General features: G+C 38.2%; 1 protein-coding gene across 7 annotated transcripts in view; it reads right to left on the bottom strand.

Annotated features, from left to right (window-relative positions):
* TMEM67 (transmembrane protein 67) overlaps nucleotides 1-20,624 on the bottom strand; it is an 83,245-nt gene that overhangs the window by 15,659 nt on the left and 46,962 nt on the right. The window contains exons 27-30 of one of the 7 annotated variants that reach the window (XR_006213154.1): nucleotides 16,286-16,428; nucleotides 14,889-15,026; nucleotides 3,879-3,975; nucleotides 3,471-3,540 (exon numbers count right to left, since the gene is read on the bottom strand). Coding sequence is in view for 1 of the 7 variants with exons in the window: in XM_007082776.3 (XP_007082838.2) it covers nucleotides 14,946-15,026; nucleotides 16,286-16,428 (224 nt within the window). In the remaining 6 variants the exon portion in view is untranslated. Of the gene's footprint in view, nucleotides 1-3,464; nucleotides 3,976-4,806; nucleotides 5,171-7,736; nucleotides 7,811-10,850; nucleotides 11,328-13,799; nucleotides 15,027-16,285; nucleotides 16,429-20,624 lie in introns of those variants that run through there. The other 6 variants (XR_006213151.1, XR_006213152.1, XR_006213153.1 and 3 more) reach the window with 6 other exon arrangements.

Here is a 20,624-nt window from a genome sequence, read left to right as displayed (position 1 = left end):
CAAAAGATTATTGTAGGGGAGGAAAAATAACTTTCCCTCTCCCTTCTGAGTTCTTAGCTAATACACCTGAGATAAAAGACAGATCAACAAGAGAAAAACAGAATTTGATTAACATGTATACCTCATGTATACATGGTAGATACCCAGGAAAAAGGTAAATAACTCCCAAAGGTGGCTTAGGATTCAGGCTTAAAAATCAATTTTTGAAGAACATTTAATCACATAGGAATATGTTTATTCTGTGTAGCTTTTTTTTTTTTTTTTAAAGCAGGCTACAAAACAATGCAATACACCTCCCAATATGGAGAAAAAGTGCAAGTATGATATATATCATCTAGGATGCAAAGAAAAATGTCTGGGGGAATAAGTGAAGGCTAAACTAATCTGTGGTTATCACTAGTGCTAGGATTACAAGCAGCATTTACTTTCTTTTCTTCATGCTATTCTGTACTGTCCAAAATTTCTACAAGGAATATATATGATTTTTATGATCACAAAAAAGGTTTAAATATGTAAGAAGTGTGCGTTAGAGACAGAGAACAGTGTCCTAAGGGTCAGAGGTCACCATGAATTCCAGGGATGTGAAAGAGGTATGAGCAAAAACCCAGATTCAGCACTGAGGCCTGGATGAGACTCAAGGCTCCATGAGATTTTACTGTTATTTTTCTATAGCAATTTAAACTGTAATCTGCATAGCAGTAAAGGCAGCTCTGTTTATCTTTTGATAATACAACATGAATTTCCCTATTGGCAGATAAGTTTCTCCTGTATAGCTAATATATATGCACATATTTTTGCATGTCTAACCATGTCATTTGCATATAATTTAAACCCATAAGTGATGTTTATAAGAATTCTGAGCCATACTCTTCCCACTCAGCAAGCTAAGTGAACAAATTAAATCCTGTCTCTATTAAACTATTATCAGAGCAGCAGTGGCTGTCCTGAGGAGGTTGTAATCCCAGCTGACCATTGAGGGATTTACCAGTAACCTTGGGCCTACCACAGAACTGCTTAGGGCCTCAGTTTTGTGATCCACGAATGAGGGTGGTAAACTACTATTTCTAAGGACCAGTGAAGTCTATGATTTGGGGATTTCTTTTTCCCCATGGTAAGACTTGACAACATCTAAAAACATAATGAAGACTGAACACTCTTTGAATACTAATCATTTTTATTCCATATGTTCCAGTGAAAAGGAACGATTGCTATTTTAAAAAGAAATGTCTGAAGCTGCTTATGCATTCTGGAAGACGGAAGAGACTAGGCTGATCTTTTGTTTGCGAAATACCTGGAGGGGGCTTTTGGTTATAAAAGGTGATTTCTGCAAGGCATTTTCCAGCAATATGTATTTTGACAGAGAACTGAATTGTTCTGTAGGTAGAGAGACTGTGGGTTTGCCGTGGTAAAAGGAAGGGGTGATTATATCAGTGGAAGTGTCTTTTCCTTCCTTCTACCCTCCATTAGACCCCCAACCCACTTCAAGTAACACACAATCTAAGTAGAAACAGCGTGCTTCTAAACAAAATAATGAAATAATACCTTTAACCCTAACTTCCAATCAGATTGTTCTCCCCAAACCCCTTTGTCTGTATAACAAGTTTGAGAGCCACTCCTGGCAGAAGGAGACCGTTTGGAAATACCGAGGACTTGACGAAGAGGGTAAAGGAGAGAAGGGTCCAAGCAGAGAGGAGAGCAGGAAAGACTTGGCTGAAGGGCTCCGAGAACAGCAAGGGCTGGTATTCCGCTTGGAGTTGTTTTCTATCTGTGTGATGCTGTAGCCCATCCCCTGTTATTCCAGACCTTCAGCAAAAGCTTACAACATACACTTGTCCAGTGTTAATAGTTCTGTGGGGGGAATTAAGGGGTCCTTATAGGGGCAAAATGGTAGGAGCAAGAACTATGGCTGCAGGAGGGAAGAGGAGAAACAGGAATTTGGCAGAAGCATTCCGAGTGAGAGGCGACTTGAAGATCATAAGCCAACCTACCTCCCACACACTCTGGTCCTCAGCTGTGACACATAACACATGCACGTGAGCACATGCACATACATGCTCGTGTGCAAACATACACAAGCACATGCACACACTTGTGCACCCCCTACTGGGAAGCTTAAAAAATACTGGAAAGAGGCAGGACTTATCATAATATACGGGTTGGGCTGGAAGCTAATCATTCCCTCTGTGTATTATAGGACAGGGTATTCTGAGAAGGTTGGAACACTGGTGAATGGCTTCCATTTGAATGTGTAATTCTTGACAGAGAACACATTCTTGTTACATTAGTAAAATTTAGCCTCAGTTGGCTCAATTTTTTTCTTTCTTTCTTCTTATTTTTATCTGAGGGAGAGAGAGAGTGCGCATGAGCAGAGGAGAGGGGCAGAGGGAGAGAGAATCTTAAGCAGGCTCCATGCTCAGCACAGAGCCCAAACACAGGGCTTAATCCCATGACCCTGGGATCATGACCTGAGACGAAATCAAAAGTCGGACAGTCAGTCAGTCAACTGAACCACCCCAGCACCCAATTTTTTTCTTTAAAAGAGAGTAGTGGGGCACCTGGGTGGCTCAGTTGGTTGAGCGACCAACCTTGGCTCAGGTCATGATCTTGCGGTTCGTGAGCTTGAGCCCCACATCAGTACAGAGCTTGCTTCGGATCCTCTGTCCCCCCCTCTCTTTGCCCCTCCCCTGCTCATACTCTCTCTCTCAAAAATAAATAAAACATTAAAAATAAATAAATAAATAAATAAATAAATAAATAAATAAATAGAGTAGCAACCTTCATTGTAGTAGAAATCACTCCAATTGTTGGCAAAATTTTCAAAGTTTGATTTCTATTTTAACCCCTTGCTTAGTCAGCTGAGCTCATTCACATCTTGAACTCACAGAGATTCCTTAATCTGGCCATTCCTTCAGCCCCAAGGACCTTTGTCTCTCCTGGGTCCTTCTCAACATCCTTTCACTTGAAGGGGGCCCAAACAAATGCCTGATCCACCCGTATGGGCCATCACCTCTTGTCACTGGGTTTTTTTCATTTAAATGATTGAATTTCAGTATCAGATGGTGTGGATGCTCCCCCATTTGGAGTGTGTAAAACTAGGAACACTTAACATGTGACTGTGACAGAAGCAAATATACCAGATGTGGCTTGGGTTTCAAGGATCTGTTTTTATCCTGATTTACTGTTAGCTTCCATGACCACCACAAGTTGAAGAAAGGTCCAAACCTTTGTGCTCTTACTACATTATCACATGTAAAAACAAAGTTTAAAGTACAAGGTCATGAAATGATTCTTTGGGCCAGCACTTTCTCTGGTTATTCATGAAGATATGCAAGCAAATGCTTTTTGGGTGTGGTGATTATAAGTGTGTTAACAAGATGGGGGGGGGAATATTCTGTTAGCAACTGGTACAAGAATCCTCCCCCCCCCCCCCCCCCGGGAGAGCTTGCTTCATTAAGAAACACCGTTCCTGCCTGAGATAAAAGGTGGGTCTACAGAGGCTGGAGTTTGGCTTCTCACACCACAAGGAGCTCCTGGGTGAATCTGGGAAGAAGGGGGAGAGAAGAAAGAGAGAAGGAAACAGATAAAATGAGAGAGGAGATGTTGGGGGCTGTGTCTTCAGAAAGTTAAAAAGAATCAGAGAATGTTTGGGGTGATTGCATTTCTTATGGAAACTTGAAGAAGTTCAGAGGAGCCGACCAGCTAGCTTCTGTATAGTCATAGGGAGAGGGTGGTCCGGGCTGCACTGGAGGGACGTGACCGGCCTGCTCAAAGGGAGACTGAGGAATAGCCTAGTGAGCAGAGGCTGTGGTGTTAGTGCAAGCCTGAGTACTTAGAAGTGAACTGAGACAGTCAGTGAACGATATAGATGGAGAGCGAACAGATAAATGGGATCTTAGCGGTTTTGACGGCAGACTTGAGTGACAGAGTTCCAAGAAGAGAGCTTGTTTTCTCCAGCAGGGACATAAGAGACAAATCCTGGTAGGAAAAAGAAAAAAACATGTCTATTGTCTATTCTTCAGTGGAGTGCAGGCATTCCTGGAAACCACATCATTAAGTGGACTGCTACAGAATAGAACCTATTGTTACCCTAGGAAAAGGATTATAACAGAATAGCATCCTGACCAAGAACTCAGCATTGCAGAAACCATAAATACAACCAACCACATGTCATAAAAGCAAAGATAGGTATACATTCATATAACCACTTAAAACTGTAAAATTATTCTTGAGTTCTACAAAACAAGCATAAATGTAATATACTCAGTTTCATAAAAGACTCCAATATGCTATAAAGCGAATAGTTGTAAAAACTAGTATCATAAATTTAACATGGAATATGTTAGTTGTAACAATTAATTAAACACTTAAGATTTTCTTTGCCTTCTTAGTACTTAAATGAAGTTTTATGACATAAGTATAATGTTTAATGGGGTTATCCAAGAAAGTTCGAATTAATGCTTTCTTTTCTCTTGCAAAATGTGTCTGAATTAAGCAATGCTGCTGGAAGTCAGTCAATTAATCAAAAGTTCCTTAAGGAACATGGCTGATGCTCCCCACCTATTATTGTTGCTACTGTTGAGGGTATTGATGATAATTCTGGCACTAAATAGCATATTTATAAGAAAGATACAAGAGTAGGCGTCTCTACTGTGTCATTGGATATTGAATTGTAGATGGTTACATATACCTCTTAGGACATTCTGGAGGGTACCAAGTGGAATTCACCCTTTGGTGTAATTAATTTGGGCTGACTGGGAAGTATTTGTTTAGGAGTATTTTATTAGTCAGGATTGCATTAGGCTGCATGTAATAGATACCTGTCTACAAATAGGGGTTTCTTGTTCCCAGTAGCAAGAAGTAGAAGCAGCCCTGGGCTGATACACCTGCTCAAGATAGTCATCAAGGACCCAGTCTTCCATAGTTTCCCGCTCTGCATCCTCAGGCCTGAGCTCAAGATGACTTTTGCACCTCCAGGTATCATGACCACATTTCCAGCAGGAAGAGGGGAAGGACAAAAAGTACGTGCCAGCTAAGTTTTTATGAGGAACTCAGCAGTCTTTTCAGAAGCCCCATCTAGTGCACTTCTGCTTGTCTCTCGCTGACTACCATGAAACGTGGCCACCTACACAGTGGAAGTTGAACACATTCCATTCCAAATGAAGCCAGCGTTCTGAAGAAAAGAGGTGGAGAATGGATATTCTATAGGCAGCTAGTGATATTCTTCTGCAAGCTGATTTATTTTAGGATAGCAATTCATAGTCTTATGATGGCATACTCTATATCACAGGTCGTGTTCAAATGTCAAGGTCAGTAACATTTTTCTCACATAGATTTAGTTTAAACTGCTGTACTTTAAAAATTTTTTTTAAATGTTTATTTTTGAAAGAGACAGAGTGTGAGGGGGAGCAGAGAGAGAGACACACACAGAATCTGAAGCAGGCTTCAGGCTCTGAGCTGTCAGCACAGAGCCTGATGCAGGGCTCAAACTCACGAGCCATGAGATCGTGATCTGAGCAGAAGTCAGACACTTAACTGACTGAGGTACTCAGGCACCCCAAACTGCTGTACTTCTTATAAATCTTGCCCACCTGCCCTTTCAAGATTATCTATCATTTAAAAATATGAAAAACCATATTTTAGGTGAAATGACTTGTCTGAGGACAAGTGGACTCAATATGAACATTGTCTTCATCTAGCATTTCCCATGTAGAGAGTTATCAACTGTGGATCCTGGAATTAGAGAGAGAAGATGGCTTAGAGATCTTTGGGACTGCACATGATGGGACAAAGTCCAGAAAGCATAATTGGTTTAGTCAAAGTCTCCGTACTGACAGAGATAGGACTAAAGTATACTAGACTGGAAGGCAAAAGGTATTCCTGTCTAGTATACTTTCTGCCTATTTCTAATAAACATATGCCTATTAAATATGTATCTCAACTTTGAACTCATTTCTCTCATGAGGAAGAAGAAACAAGTCACAAAGATTTCACTTGTTCTCCATCCACTTCAGATTCTTTTCTAAACCACTTCTTATTTACAGAACCCCTCAGGACAAACCTAATAACAAGGTTTGTCACTTTATGGACATAAACACGTACGTCATGGAATAAATGATATTTGCCCAAATGGTAGAACTATATAACTAAAAGCCGGGTATGGTCCAGTTAGTCTGGGATATTTGAGTTTGTGCTGTGTGCAAGGCAATTTGCTTTAGGTGTTTTCAGTATTTCAGTTCTTGAGGCTTACCATCTGGAGGCAAACAGACACCCTTCTTTGGTGTTATGATTTTTGCCTGGGAAGGTTTTATGTGCACGCCCAACTGGCCGACTGGGAAAGGACCACGGAGTCCGTGTGGTGTATCCCTTCCCCCAAGGCAGGTAACTCCACTCCATACCCCAGACTTATTGCCATGAGTCATCTATAGAAAGATCTGAATGACAAGTAGCCACTATTATTTAGGCAGCTCTAAATTATCATAATGTTCTTCCCTCTCTTAAGCTGAAATCTATTGTTTTTTAGCTTCCATTTATTGATCCTAATTTGTACTTAGAAGTCATATGGATGTTAACTCCATCTTCCATGAGACAAATAGTTGAAGAGAGCTATCGTGGTCCTGGTTAAACTTCTCCCCAGTTCCTTCTATCTTTCTTCCTGGGACAGCTCTAGATCCTTCAGTATCATCACCCTCCAAACAGCCCAATTCATCGGGCCCCTGAGAACCAGGTACATCGAGAACTAGACACAATACCATGCGTTAGATGTGGGCAGCACATTAGAGGACCGTTTCTTCCTTTATTTTGGGATTGTGGGTACTCAACTAATGTGGCCATAAATTGTATTAACAACCTCATCCCAATGTTGTTCTGTATTGTGCTTGTTGGCCTGTTGAAACCATTACTCTTTTTTTCTGGAACACTGTTGTCGGGTCAGTTCTCCTCCTCTGGATTTGCGTATCTACACTTGCCTTGGGTGTACTACAGAAGCATTCAAATAAGCAAAACATGCCACATTAATTCGTTTTGTGGTTGTCACAATAATAATTCAATCACAATGGTGTGCTACACTCATTGTGCGCTTAACCTCTCCCAGGTAACTAACCAGGATTATCTCCTTCAATCCTTACAATGGCTCTCTTGAGAGAGGTGTTATCCAGTTTTACAGATGAAGAAGAGGCTCATAGAGGTTGAAGCTTGGGCTTACAGTCACACACAAAGAAAATGGAGGATTCAGATATAGATGCCTCAGAATTCAAAGCTTTTGCTCGGAGCTACAATTCTGCTCTGCCTCTTTATCTCAGCATACAAAAAACCCAAAAATGTGGCTAAATGAGGGCTCTTCCCACAGATGTATAGTACTTAAGGAGAGCAGACAGAATTGGAGAAATTGGTTTGGGATTTTGTTTGGGTTAGGGTCTAAGATAGATACTCTGCAGCATAAAATCTCATAACCCTTTACCTCCTGAGGGTCAGAGGGAAAATGACCTAGTAACGTACAAAGTAACATTGAAAATGTCCATTTCATGAGTCTCCCTGGCAGCTGGGCTCCTACGACAGAGGCAGCTGAACAGGATACATGGAATGACACCCAAATATTTATTAAAACATTGGGAATCAAAGTGCCATGCAAACACTAGGCTACAATTATTTCTGTCAGAGCAGACTTGAGAAGAAAGTTCAAAAATGACATAAGGGGAAAAAGAGCTCTATGATTTGTTTTTAAACTATTTTTTTTAATGCTCTGGTAGACTAAACAGCTGTTTTTTTTCCTGCTGCATCAGTTCTGTCCCTCAGCAACTCACAGCAAGAGTGGCTGCAAAAGAAAATGACCAATGTGAAAGCATGATCAGAATAATGGCCAACTCCCAGCAAGGAACAGACCTTTCCCAAATGGGATGAGGGCTTTGGCTTTGGGTTCTGAGCTTGGTGTCTCCTCCCCCTACTATATAACAGTCCTTTGAAACAGTATGACACGATGGCTTTGAGAGAGACTCCAGAAAATGAGAAATGTTCATTGCATGGAACCACATTTAGCTAGCTAAAACTAAAACAAAATGAAATCTTACTCTGGTTGCTGCAATGAGGAAGGCCAAAGCCAGGAATTAGATGGAAGCAAGCTTTTTTCTTGCTTTGTATTTTTTACTCTAAACAATCCTTTCTTTACTGTTGGTCAGTTCTGTCAAATGGCTGATCCAGGACCTCTGTAAATGAGGTTGCTCCTGCCACAGGGCCTTTGCACATATCTTTCCTTCTATCTGGACATCTTCACCATCATTCCTACCTCATCATCCTGGCTGACTTATGCTAATCTTTCATGTCTTGGCTGAAATGTCCTATCCACGTTTTGTGTTCTTGTACCTTGTAGATTTTCTTTTTAGTGCTTGTGACAGGCAGAATAATGGCCCCCAAAGATGTCTACATCCTCATTCCCAGAACTCGTAAATATATTACCTTACATGGTAAGAGGGTCTTTGCAGATATGATTAAGGATTTTGAGTTGGGCATTATTGGGTGGGCCCAGTGTAATCACAGGAGTCTCTATATATAAAAACATAAATATTAATATATGCAAATGCATGTATTTAAATATATGTAAAGTATATGTCCGTATATGTAAATATATATTTAAATATAAATATTGTCTGTCTTTCTCTCTCTCTCTCTCTATATATATATATTATAGTTTCCACACCCAACATGGGGCTTGAACTCACAACCCCAGGATCAAGAGTCACATGCTCCACATCAAGAGTTCTTGTGCTTCACCAACTGAGCCAGCCAGTGACCCCTCACAGGAGCCAGGCGCCTCTTATAAATAAGAGAAAGGCAGGAAAATGTCCCAACGAGTCTCCATTTGGGGAGATTTGTAAAGGAGGAATTACATACTCTGGATAATGGTTTGATTTTTTTTAACGGATTTAAATGAAAATGTGTATTTCATTAAAATGAGGGGAGAGAGATTCCATAATCATTAGGTAATTCGTTTTTTGTTTCCCCCTTAGGCATGACCTGTTTTATGACCCTCTATCTAGGAGATCAATGAAAGTGTGTTTCTATTTTTAGCATTCAGTTCCCAAACCTGAGCTGAAAACCTCAGCACTACATATAGAGTAGTACACGTTATCATCTGAGCACGCGCAGTCCCCGGATGGGACAGTGGAAACGAGGAGGGGTGCAGAGGTAGCGAAGAGAGGGGAGAAGCACGACATTCTCTGGGCTCGGCAGCCCCCAGCCTGCACGCTCTTTGAAAACCGGGGAAGGGTTTAGTGTGCGCTCTACTGCCATCTGCTGCCAGCCGTGGCTTCAAACACTGAGTAAAGACTCATGGTTTAAAATACAAAGAAATCCAGTGGAAAGTTACAGATTAAGACTGATCCCCTCTACTTTCTATCAGACACATAGCATGAAAGTTCATTTGCTCCATATCATTAGGAACACTTGGTGTTTTAATTTTTGTAATTTTAGACATTTTTGTGATTCTGCCATGATATCTCACTGATTTCATCTTGCATTCTCAGGATGACTAAGGTTGAGCCCTTTGAAAAAATATTAATTTTTATTAAATACAAGAACTAATGCCCCTCTTAGCCTGTTCGGGGATCAAAGCCGCAACGTCAGTGCTGTTAGTGCCACACTCTACCCAACTGAGATAACCATCCACCTAACTGAACATTTTTCATCTGTGCTTATGATCCTTCAGAAATCCTCTTTAGAGAGATGCATACTGCAGTCTTTTGCCCATTTTCCTTTTGGGTTTGTTAGTCTTTTCCTTACTGAGTTGATGAGTTCTTTATTCTGGATGGAAGTGCCTTGTCAGATAATATGTTTCGAAATTTTTTTCACATGGAAGCTTGCCTTTTCATTCTTACAATTGTACCTTTTGATGAACAGAGTTCCTAATTTCAATGTAAATTGCAAATTTACATTTACATTTAATGGAAATATATGTAAGTGCAAATTTAATGTAAGTTGTAAAGTCCAACTTACCAATGTTTTCCTTTAAGGTTAATCTTTTCTGGGTCTAAAGAAATCTTGGCCTACAGCAAAGTTATGAATATATTGTCCTGTGTTACCATCTAGAGGCTTTAGCATTTAACCTTTCACATTTAGATCTACGATCTACCTGAAATTGATTTTTGTGTAGGTGTGACATAGGGGTAAGGATTCTAGTTTTTTTTTTTTCTGTTGTGATATTCAATAGACCATTGAAAAAACACCCTGTCCTCACTGCAATGCATGCCATAGATCAAGTGACTGTGGGTCTGTGGGTCTGTTTCTATATTTCATTCCAGTGGTCATTTGTTTATCCTGGGAAGATCCACAGCCATGTCTTTTTTTTTTTTTTTTTTTTTGGTAACAATCATGATAATAAATGCAAAGTTATTTTTAAAGCCCACAGACTGCTCTGTGTTGGGCAGTTTGTCCACCACTACTTCTAGCACTCTCCACAATGTCACAGTGTCCTAAGGCCGGCCCCAGAGAGACTAACCTGGGTCTTTCTTTCAGAATTAAATATGAATAGGACTTACTACTGCCACCTCTACTACTACATGGTAACACTGACATAGTATTAGCTACGTGCCAGGCAGTCTCCTAAGCACTGTATACTCAGTAACTCATTCAATCTTCCCTGAAACTCTATGAGGTAGGTACTATTATTCCCTCTTATGGAGCAGGAAATTTAGTCACAGGGAGGTAAGTAACTTGCTCCGAATCATTCAGCTAGTAAGAGCCAGAAGTTGAGTACGGTGAGTTTGGCTCCAGATTCTGTTGTCAACCACTACCCTTTGCTGCTGGTCTTATAAGCAATGCTTTTTTTTTTTTTTTTTTTAAATGAAACATGATATGCCAGGCAACAGACAGCAGAAGCACCAGTCTCCTAGCTCATGGACCACCAAGTACTCCAGGGCAATTTGACTGTGGAAGACGATCCTTTCATGCAGCCTCTGTCCATTCATTCACTCTTTGGGGTAAAATATTCAGCCGGTAAGCTTAGCTTGGTTGAACTTTTTATACACTGTGGCGTGATGTAAAAATCTTTCATGATACAGCTCCTATTTTCCCTTCCAACCTCATCTCCTTCTAAAACCCCCAAATGTACTGTTCTGTGTTCTTTTACGTGATGGTCAGGTGGGGCCACAAGAAGAGACACAGGAGAGGCTCAGGAAAACAGAAGTTCTTATACTCACGGTCTTACAAACAAGAGCGTGCCATACCGTGCAGGCACCCACGTCACACGGAGCCACATGGGGAAGCACCAGTGCTGGTCAGGAGGCAGAACTAGAGCAAGGGGAGAGCCTAGGCCCCAGCCTTTATCCGTCTCTGTATTTCTGCAGGAAAGGCAAGGCAGGCCAGGGTAAACAGGATTGGCTAGCTGAAATAATTACTGTGGGCTCTAAGCTGTGGGGTGCTCTTTAGTTGCCTGGTACTTGGTCCTGAGATGATTAAGGCAGGATATTGCTTCCTGGGCATGTATGAGCCAGATAGGGGTATGGATCTGGATTGGTTAGTCTATATGTCAAAGCAGGCAACTTGCTATGCCCTTTGCTGAAATTCAAATCCCAGAAAAAATAGCCAGAAAAAAAATTTAAGATGTCAAAACATCATAACATACAGAAAAATTTAAAAATATAAAGAATACACATATTCTGTATTCCAACTACCTGTAGTGCCCAAATGCTATGTTTCTTCATCTCAGAGTACACACTGTTTCTTGCTTTGATTGCCCTTGTCTTGTTAATCTTTAAATTTTAGATTAAATACCACTTTTCTCAGGTAAAATTCTAATGACAGCAGATGCACAGTTAAGAGCTTTCCCATCACACCCTGGTGGCTGTAGCACTTTTCAGTTCCCTGCAATTATTGGTTAACACACCTATTTCCTCTACCAGTTCTAAGACCCTCCTGAGAGGCTGTGGAGTGGGAAGAGTAGAAATACTATTTGAATGAATAAATGAATAAATTAAATTCCTGCTTCCAAATATTCCACTCTCTTCCCTTTTTCCTTTCTTTCTCTTTCTTTTCTTTCTTTTCTTTCTTTTCTTTCTTTCTTTCTTTCTTTCTTTCTTTCTTTCTTTCTTTCTTTCTTTCTTTCTTTCTTTCTTTCTATGCTTATTTATTTATTTTGAGAGAGAGAGAGAAAAGAGAAAGAGAGAATGTGCAGGGAAGAGGCAGAGAGAATCCCATGCAGGCTCCATGCTCAGTGCAGAGCTTGATGTGAGGCTCGATCCCATGACCGTGAGATCATGACCTGAGCTGAAACCAAGAGTTGGATGCTCACCCGACTGAGCCATCCAGGTGCCCCTCTTCCCTCTTTTCTAATCTGTACCATGAACCGTGTCTAAACATGGTGTGATGACACTTCCTTCTTGCCTTTCACTGATGGCTCTACTAGGGAGGGCCTCTTCCTGGTGAGGCTGGGGTCAGTTCCTGGTCAGTTCCTGAGATCAGTAATCTGGGTTTTAATATTATGGAAATAATTTATTAGCAAGATAGAAAATATATTTGGAGGCAGGTGTTTTAAACTAAAAATTATAAAAATTCTAGTGTACATAGTTTCCTGTTGTGTTTATCATTAAGATAAGGAATGAATCCTCACAACAAGCGGAAAACAAAGGGTATTATTTCCATTGTAGAGAGGCAGACTAAAGCTCAATGATGTCAAATGACCTGGTTTAAGGTCCCAAAGCCAGTAATTTGGAGGCACTCAAATTCTCATTTGAATCCGGGGCTTCTGTTACTAAATCTGGAGCATTCTCCATTAAGTCATACTGTTCCTTGACTTGTATTTATTTCCCCTCAGCTTTTATTTGTCAATATTTATAGGCAACAAAAAAGGATACATATTTCGTACCTGCAAGCAGAGTTAGTGGTCATTCTGAATGCCTCTCAATCTAGTAACCAGTAAAGCCTTCCCAAAAGGGTTTGTTAGGACAGCAGTGCCAGAGAAATGAGCAAATATAAACATCTCATAACAGAGACTGGTCTGCAGAACTGTCAGGGACCCATGCATTTTCTAAGTAGGATACTAAGCACACAGCAGCTTGTAAAGAACCTCCAGGTAAACCTAGAGTTTGCTTCAGTATGAAATGATGAGGAGACTTATCAAATGTTTCTAGGTAATCAGTAAAACTGGGGATGTAACATGACAAGTACCGTAAATCGGTGCCACAGAAACCGACATAAGATTATAGAGCTAATGGAAAATTAGGCACCTGATCATAAAATTTAAATTGTGGCAATGTAGACAAAGGAATCAACAGCATATGAAGATCTGAACACATTTTTATGTATCTAACCAAAGTAAAAAGCAACACTGTATAAAACTAGTATAGAAAAATGATGTTTTAAAATGTTTTTTCTCTGTTTTAATTTATTAGGTGAGCCGACTCACCTATTGTCTGAAATTCCCATTTTCAAACATTCACATAAATATTAACTTCTCATGTGTGCAATGAGAGTTAAATTTCTTTCATATGCTTCTGAGCAAGTGGTTTTAAAAATCCAGGCTATTACATTTGTTTCTCTTTACAGGTTTTATAAAGGCATTCCTGTACTTTGACCCTTCAAAAACTAGTTTCAAATACTTGAAATACTTCAAATACTTCTTAGCCCTACTTCTTTCTCCTCAGTCATTCTTAAAACTCAAAGAAATGTAAAAGATTCAACTTTGGCAAAGGCTGGGGACCCCTGTCGCAATAGTATTGTATATTCCTAAATGTTATTTCATGAAATACACATTAATCAAACAGGAAACAGAGACAACAAATGTTTTATTCCATATTTTCAATTAAAAAATAGAAACAATATTTACATAACATTGTATTTATGTATTTACACAGCATCAACATAGAAGGCAGTAAGAAATGATGGTTTGTGGGTTAATGATCATTATACTTGAAACATAAGATGACTTTCAAGTATACAGTATACAATGAAAAGGATTATTGAAGAGTATTTTAAAGAAAAAAACTCATGTCATGGGAAATTATTACTACATGGTTCAGAATCTACATTAAGTATATTTTGGATCCTAATTTTTTTTCCTTATTTAAAAAAAATACAAGTGTACTGATTTATGAAGCCTAAGTTTGCTTGCAATAAATCATCTTGTCAATATAGCATGATAAATTTACAGTTCATTATTTATAATCTTTAAATATAATGGAAGAGCAAAACTTGGGAGTGCTCTTAAAATGTAATTTTTAAAATATATGAAAAACTATATTGGGGAAAATGTCACACATTATAGCTTTGTTTTAAATGTAAATGATAGTTAAGATATATACATGCTTTACGGGAAAGATCTCCTGACCTAACAATACAGGTATACAAAGGAATGAATATATACCATCTCATGAGATGCCTATTAATCCAAGAGTGAATTAGTCCATTGCCAAACAGGGTGAGAAATTAAAATGAGACCAATTGAGTCAGCAATATACAATTTCAAATTTCTAAGTACTTGAAAATAGTTTTCAACATTTATTTACCATAACGTTAAGTAAAAACCAGAAACTGCTAAACTGAAAACTAGCCTTGAACTTGGAACTAAGTAATTTTGTCAATGTGAGAAAATGTAGGCAAATCCCAGTTTATAAAATTATCTACAGAGACAAATGATGGGGACTGCTTTCGTTACCATTGCAAAGTGTTATGCTGACAGCAACACGTAGATTTCCTTTGCCCTGCTGTCAGTTTATCTACTTTATGAACTGGTGAATTAAATACCACCACAAATGGGAAAACAACATTCTTCATTATATCACACTACATATTCACAAAGAAGTTATGTATCCACAAATTATAAAAATAAATCTTTCTTTAGATTAGAAAACAAAGAAAAATATAATAATTTGTATTAAAAGTTTTAAAAACTTTGGCAAACTAACCTGATGATCATGACTGTTTTTGCCACAGCTATGTTGTCTTTGAAGTTATTCACAAAATTAAATCAGAAATCTTTGATCCACTAATGTTTTGGATGCCAAATTCTTCTGTCCTACTGTATTACGTATAAATCTAAAAATCTGGAAAAATATTAAAACAATTTTTATTAATGAAATTTTATATACAGAAAGAATGAAAACTATATACAGAAAGAAAATGAAATATGTATAACCAATTAAAATATCTAAATTAAACTAGCTAATTTTCTCAACTATTTATTTTCATGTATTGGGCATCTGAGCCATGGTGATATACAAAATTATTTCAAGACTCTTTATCATCTTTCATAATACCAAAGAAGTGTATATTTCTATTTAGACTATGTTTTAATGAATTAATAATACAAATTTTCTCATGTTCATAGAAATTCACTGTCAAATATGTTGCAAGACATCTTATCTCTAGCTCTAAAAGCTACAGAAACATCAACAGAACTGTTAGGGACAGAATTTGTAATTTTAGATCTCTGTCAAAGACTAAGAAATTATGTATTACTAACTCATATACTTCCTTGGATATAATGGGGGAATATTTGAGTGACATTAATAACATTTCCAGAACAAATTTGTCATTTCTTAAAATCTTCATTTCAGGCTCCAAAGCCATCTAGCAGTTGTTTTTTTATTCACACAGGTGGAAAATGCATGAGAGTTACCATAAGGGGGCTGTTCTGGGGCTGAGTCCTGAGCTAGATCACCCTAGCTTGCCTTTTTGTTATGTTAACATCTGGTGCTGAGGATGAATGGAACTCTAATTACCTCTACTTTTTTTTTTTTTTTTTAATTTCAAGTTTTTATTTAAATTCCAGTTGGTTAACATATATGGTAAATTTTGTTTCAGATTCTAATTACTGTCGCTTCTGGCATCTAGAAGATCAGCAATTTGAATATCTTCCTACTGGATTCCTTTTACATTTGCTCAAACAACTTATGCCCTCCACAAGACCCCAGTATTTCATTGATCCTGAAGGAGAGGGCTGAAATATTTCTTCTTTTTTTTTTTTTTTTTGGTAGGAATAATCACATTCTAAACCTTTATAAATTCCTTGTGAAAGTAGATACTGTTAGTCTCTGCTATAAAATATCTACTTCCAACGTATTTTTTAAAAAATTATTAAAAAAAAATATTTGTTTTAAAGTTTATTTATTTATTAGGCGGGGGGGGGGGGGGGAGCGGGGGGAGTGGTGGTGCAGAGCCCAATGTAGGGCTTGAACTCACAAACTGTGAGATCATGACCTGAGCCAAGATCAAGAGTCAGACGCTTAATGGACTGAGCCACCAGGGGCCCCATCCAATATAGTTCTTTTAAAAGAAATCCAGTAAAAAATTTTACAGTTACCTCTTGTTGTAGGTATGTAAGGAAGGCTGCTAGAACAAAATTTTGGCAAGCCAAATCCACAACACAGAAGAACAGCACATCAAAAATAAGAAGAGTGGCTTCATTTCCATAATACAGGACACTGCTGAAAGAATATCCTTCATCTATTAAAAAAAAAAAAGCAATTTATAAGATATAAATTAGAAACTGCAAAATGGAATAAATTTTGGTGATAAAGTTTGGATATTTAAAAACAGCACAATAGAAACTAGCTGCTACTTGTAATACTTCATTGCTTTAAAAAAATAAACAAACGGTATTAAAATTAAAAATTGCTAATCTCAAAGATTAGTCAAGGAATTCTGCTTACAAAAAGCAATTTTAACATTTGTACCAAAGGTTGGTCATTGCTTGTAATATAAGTGTATCGTCAATACCTCTCAAAGACCAGGTAATTAATATCCCTTATTTGTTTATATAACTAAAGCCCAAAGAATCTTAGATTCTTCAAGATAGAGGAAGTTAAAAAAAAAAACAAATCAAACCAGCAAGGACTGAATAGTGCATAGTGTGCTATAATTTGCGTCTTAAATAGGTTGCGTCTTAAATAGAGCAGAACTCTAAGGTTCTGCTCTAAGACCTCTCTTTTTTTTTTTCTTCCCCTCACTCCACAAGGAGGGGTTTGTTCTTTTTGGGATGTAAACACCCTTTTAAGATTCTGATGAAAGCTACAGACCCTTTCACCAGAGTGGGAAGAAAGTACATATATACAAATCTGGCACATAATTTCAGGGAGGTCCGGGGAACCAGCAAAGCTGTTCATGGATATCCAGTTAGGAACTCTGTTTGATACAAGGGGATGCCTGGCTTGCTGGTAATGTTCTTTTTTGATCAGGGTGCTAGTTACAGGGATATATTCAGTTTGTGAAAACTCACTCCCCTTTATTCTATATTCTTACAAAATATGGACTTCTGTATATATATTATACTTGCATATATATTTAAACAAATAAACAAGCCTGCTCTGTATGCTCTTCCCGGGTGTTCTTTCACTGACATCGCTCCAGCAATGCCCTCCTTTGATGAGACTCCCGGCTATTGTGTGTCTTTCCTTTCTCCTGAGATCCAGTTTATTACATTTAATACCTCACTGGACATTTCCTCTTAGTTGTCCAGAAAGTACCGCAAGATACGACATATTCAAAACTAAATTTAGGGGCACCTGGGTGGCTCAATCAATTAAGCATCTGACTTCGGCTCAGGTCATGATCTCACAGTTCGTGAGTTCAAGCCTCGCGTCGGGCTCTGTGCTGACAGCTCGGAGCCTGGAGCCTGCTTCGGATTCTATGTCTCCCTCTCTCTCTGCCCTCCCCTACTTGCACTCTCTTTCTCAAAAATAAACATTAAAAAAAATTTAAAAGAAAACCTAAATTCATCTTCTTTCCCTCCATCTGCATTCTTTTAGTGAAAAGCATCACCACCAACCACTTAGTCATACAAGCTGGAAATCTGGATAATTTTTTACTACTCTCTCTCCCTTACCTGTTTTTTTTCCTCTTATTATCTCTGACAATCCTTTCTTCTTCTTTATCCCCATCATTACTGCTGTAGCTCATATTCTCATCATCTCCCAGTGAAGATGAAGATGAAGATGAAGATGACTGTATTGTTATTACAAATAGTAACATGACTACGCTGGGAGCCATCCCATACCAGGCACTGATGCCTACCAGGCTTTTCACACATGATAACACAGGTGTAAATACAACCTTAACACACTTTACTATTGCCAGAGTAGTAGAAATCTACCATCAGATTTGCTTAACACTTTTTGATGGCGTCCATGTTCATTAGCAGTGGTTTCCAAATTGTTTTGATCATGGATCCCTATCAGAACGAAGTGTTAAGCATGCATTCCACAATAGGTATATTTTATTAAATACTACTATATATTATAAATTCTTTAAAATACAAATTAAAAATGACCGAATTGCAAACATACAAATAGACATTTTAATGTTTTTTCTCATACCTCCACAGATCAACCACATCTCTTGTGAGGCAAAAATTGAAAAGATGTATATACATATTTTGGAAACAACTGCTCTATAGGATAAAGTAAAACTCCTCAGGATGTCAGACAAGGATTTTGGGATTTGATCATCACCCTCTTTATCTTTCATGCACTCCTACTATGTCCCACTTCATACCAGGCTTCAACAATAAAATTCAATAAAATTCATAAGTACTGAATGCCCTTTGCCCCTTCTGTACAAATGTCTTTGCCTCTCTTCCCCTGACATTCCTGTTTGACAATAGTAACTTTTTTTGTTTAAGATGCAATTCAAAGTTTTCCATGTTGCTTCTTCTGGCTCAACTCCATGCCTGGTTAGATATTCCACTATCCTTTCTGTACTTGGTATATCCTGTGCCTGCAGAGCCTTCCATCCCAGCATCACCCCACTCATACATTTGAGATGCCCACTAGTCTGTGTATCTGTGTATCCTGGGACTGGCACAACACATAATGCCCAATACTGCCTGAATAAGTGACATCTAGGCCATGACACAGGTTATATCATTTCCATTCTAATGAACCCATATAAGAGGTTATCAGCCACATTAAAAGTGACATATATACCACATTTTTAAGATAAGAAACCAGGTTTAGGCACCATTCCTGTCGCAGATAGCTGTGATTTTTAAGAATTTGGATAAAATAAAAAATTAAATGTTAAAACTAATCACGAATGTTATTCTTCTTTAAGTGTTTCATTAGTTTTCCACTAACTGCAGATTCTCATAAAATCTGAATTTTATGTTCACTCTTGCCACTTTTATTCAACATAGCACTGGAAGTGCTAGAGTAATCAGGCAAGAAAAAGAAATAAAGGGCATCTAAATTGGGTAAGGAAGAAATTAAATGGTCACTATTTTCAGATGACATGATACAACACCCTAAAGCCTCCAACCAAAAACTCTCATAAGTAATAAATGGATTCAGTAAAGTTGTAGGATACAAAATTAATACCTAGAAATCCTCTATACACTAATAATGAAGTAGCAGAAAGAGATATTAAGAAAACAATCCCATTTACAATTGCACCCAAAATAATAAAGTACCTAGAAATAAATAACCAAGGAGGTTATCTGTACTCTGAAAACTATAAAACATTGATGAAAGAAATTAAAGACACCACACACAAATGGAAAGATATTTCATGTTCATGGGTTGGAAGAATTAATATGGTTAAAATGTTCATACTACCCAAAGCAACCTAAAGATTCAATGCAATTCCTAACAAATTACTAACAGCATTTTCACAGATCTGGAACAAATAATACTAAAATTTATATGGAAACACAAATAGCCAAAGCAATCCTGAGAAAGAAAAAAACAAAGCTGGAGGTAGCACAGTTCCAGATTTCAAGATATACTACAAAGCTGTTGTAACCAAAACAGTATGGTACTGGCACAAAAACAAGACACATAGATCAACATAACAGAATAGAGAGCCCAGAAATAAACCCATGCCTATATGGTCAATTGTTCTATGACAGAGAAGGCAAGAATATACAATGAGGAAAAGACAATCTCTCCAATAAATGGTGCTGGGAAAACTGGACAGCTACATGCAAAGAAAGAATGGAACTGGACCACTTTCTTACACCATACACAAAAATAAAAACTCAAACGTATCAAAGACCTAAATGTGAGACATGAAACCACAGAACTCCTAGACATAGACAGTAATTTCTTTGACATTGACCATGGCAAATTAAAAAAAATTTTTAAATGTTTTATTTATTTTTGAGACAGAGAGAAACAGAGCATGAGCAAGGGAGGGGCAGAGAGAGAGGGAGACACAGAATCTGAAGCAGGCTCCAGGCTCTGAGCTGTCAGCACAGAGCCCGACGTGGGGCTCGAACTCACAAACCACAAGACCATGACCTGAGCCAAAGTTGGATGCTTAACCAACTGAGCCACCCAGGCACCCCTGACCATGGCAAAATTTTTAAGGAGACATATATATGTCTCCTCAGGCAAGAGAAATAAAGGCAAACATAAACTATTGGGACTACATCAAAATAAAAAAGCTTTACATAGTGAAGGAAGCAATCAACAACATAAAAAAACAACGTACTGAAGGGGAGAAGATATTTGCAAATGACATACCTGAAAAGAGGTTAATACCCAAAATACATAAAAACTTAACTCAATACTTAAAAAAAAAAATCCCATTTAAAAATGGGAAGAGGACCTGAAAGACATTTTCCCAAAAAAGACATACAGATGGCCAACAGACACATGAAATGAAGTCCAATGTCACTAATCATCAGGAAAATGCAAACCAAAACC

The sequence above is a fragment of the Panthera tigris genome, chromosome F2 (genome assembly GCF_018350195.1).
Source record: "Panthera tigris isolate Pti1 chromosome F2, P.tigris_Pti1_mat1.1, whole genome shotgun sequence".
NCBI lineage: Eukaryota > Metazoa > Chordata > Mammalia > Carnivora > Felidae > Panthera > Panthera tigris.
The sequence above is the reverse complement of the archived record's forward strand: the minus strand, read 5'-3'. Positions and strand labels throughout refer to the sequence as shown.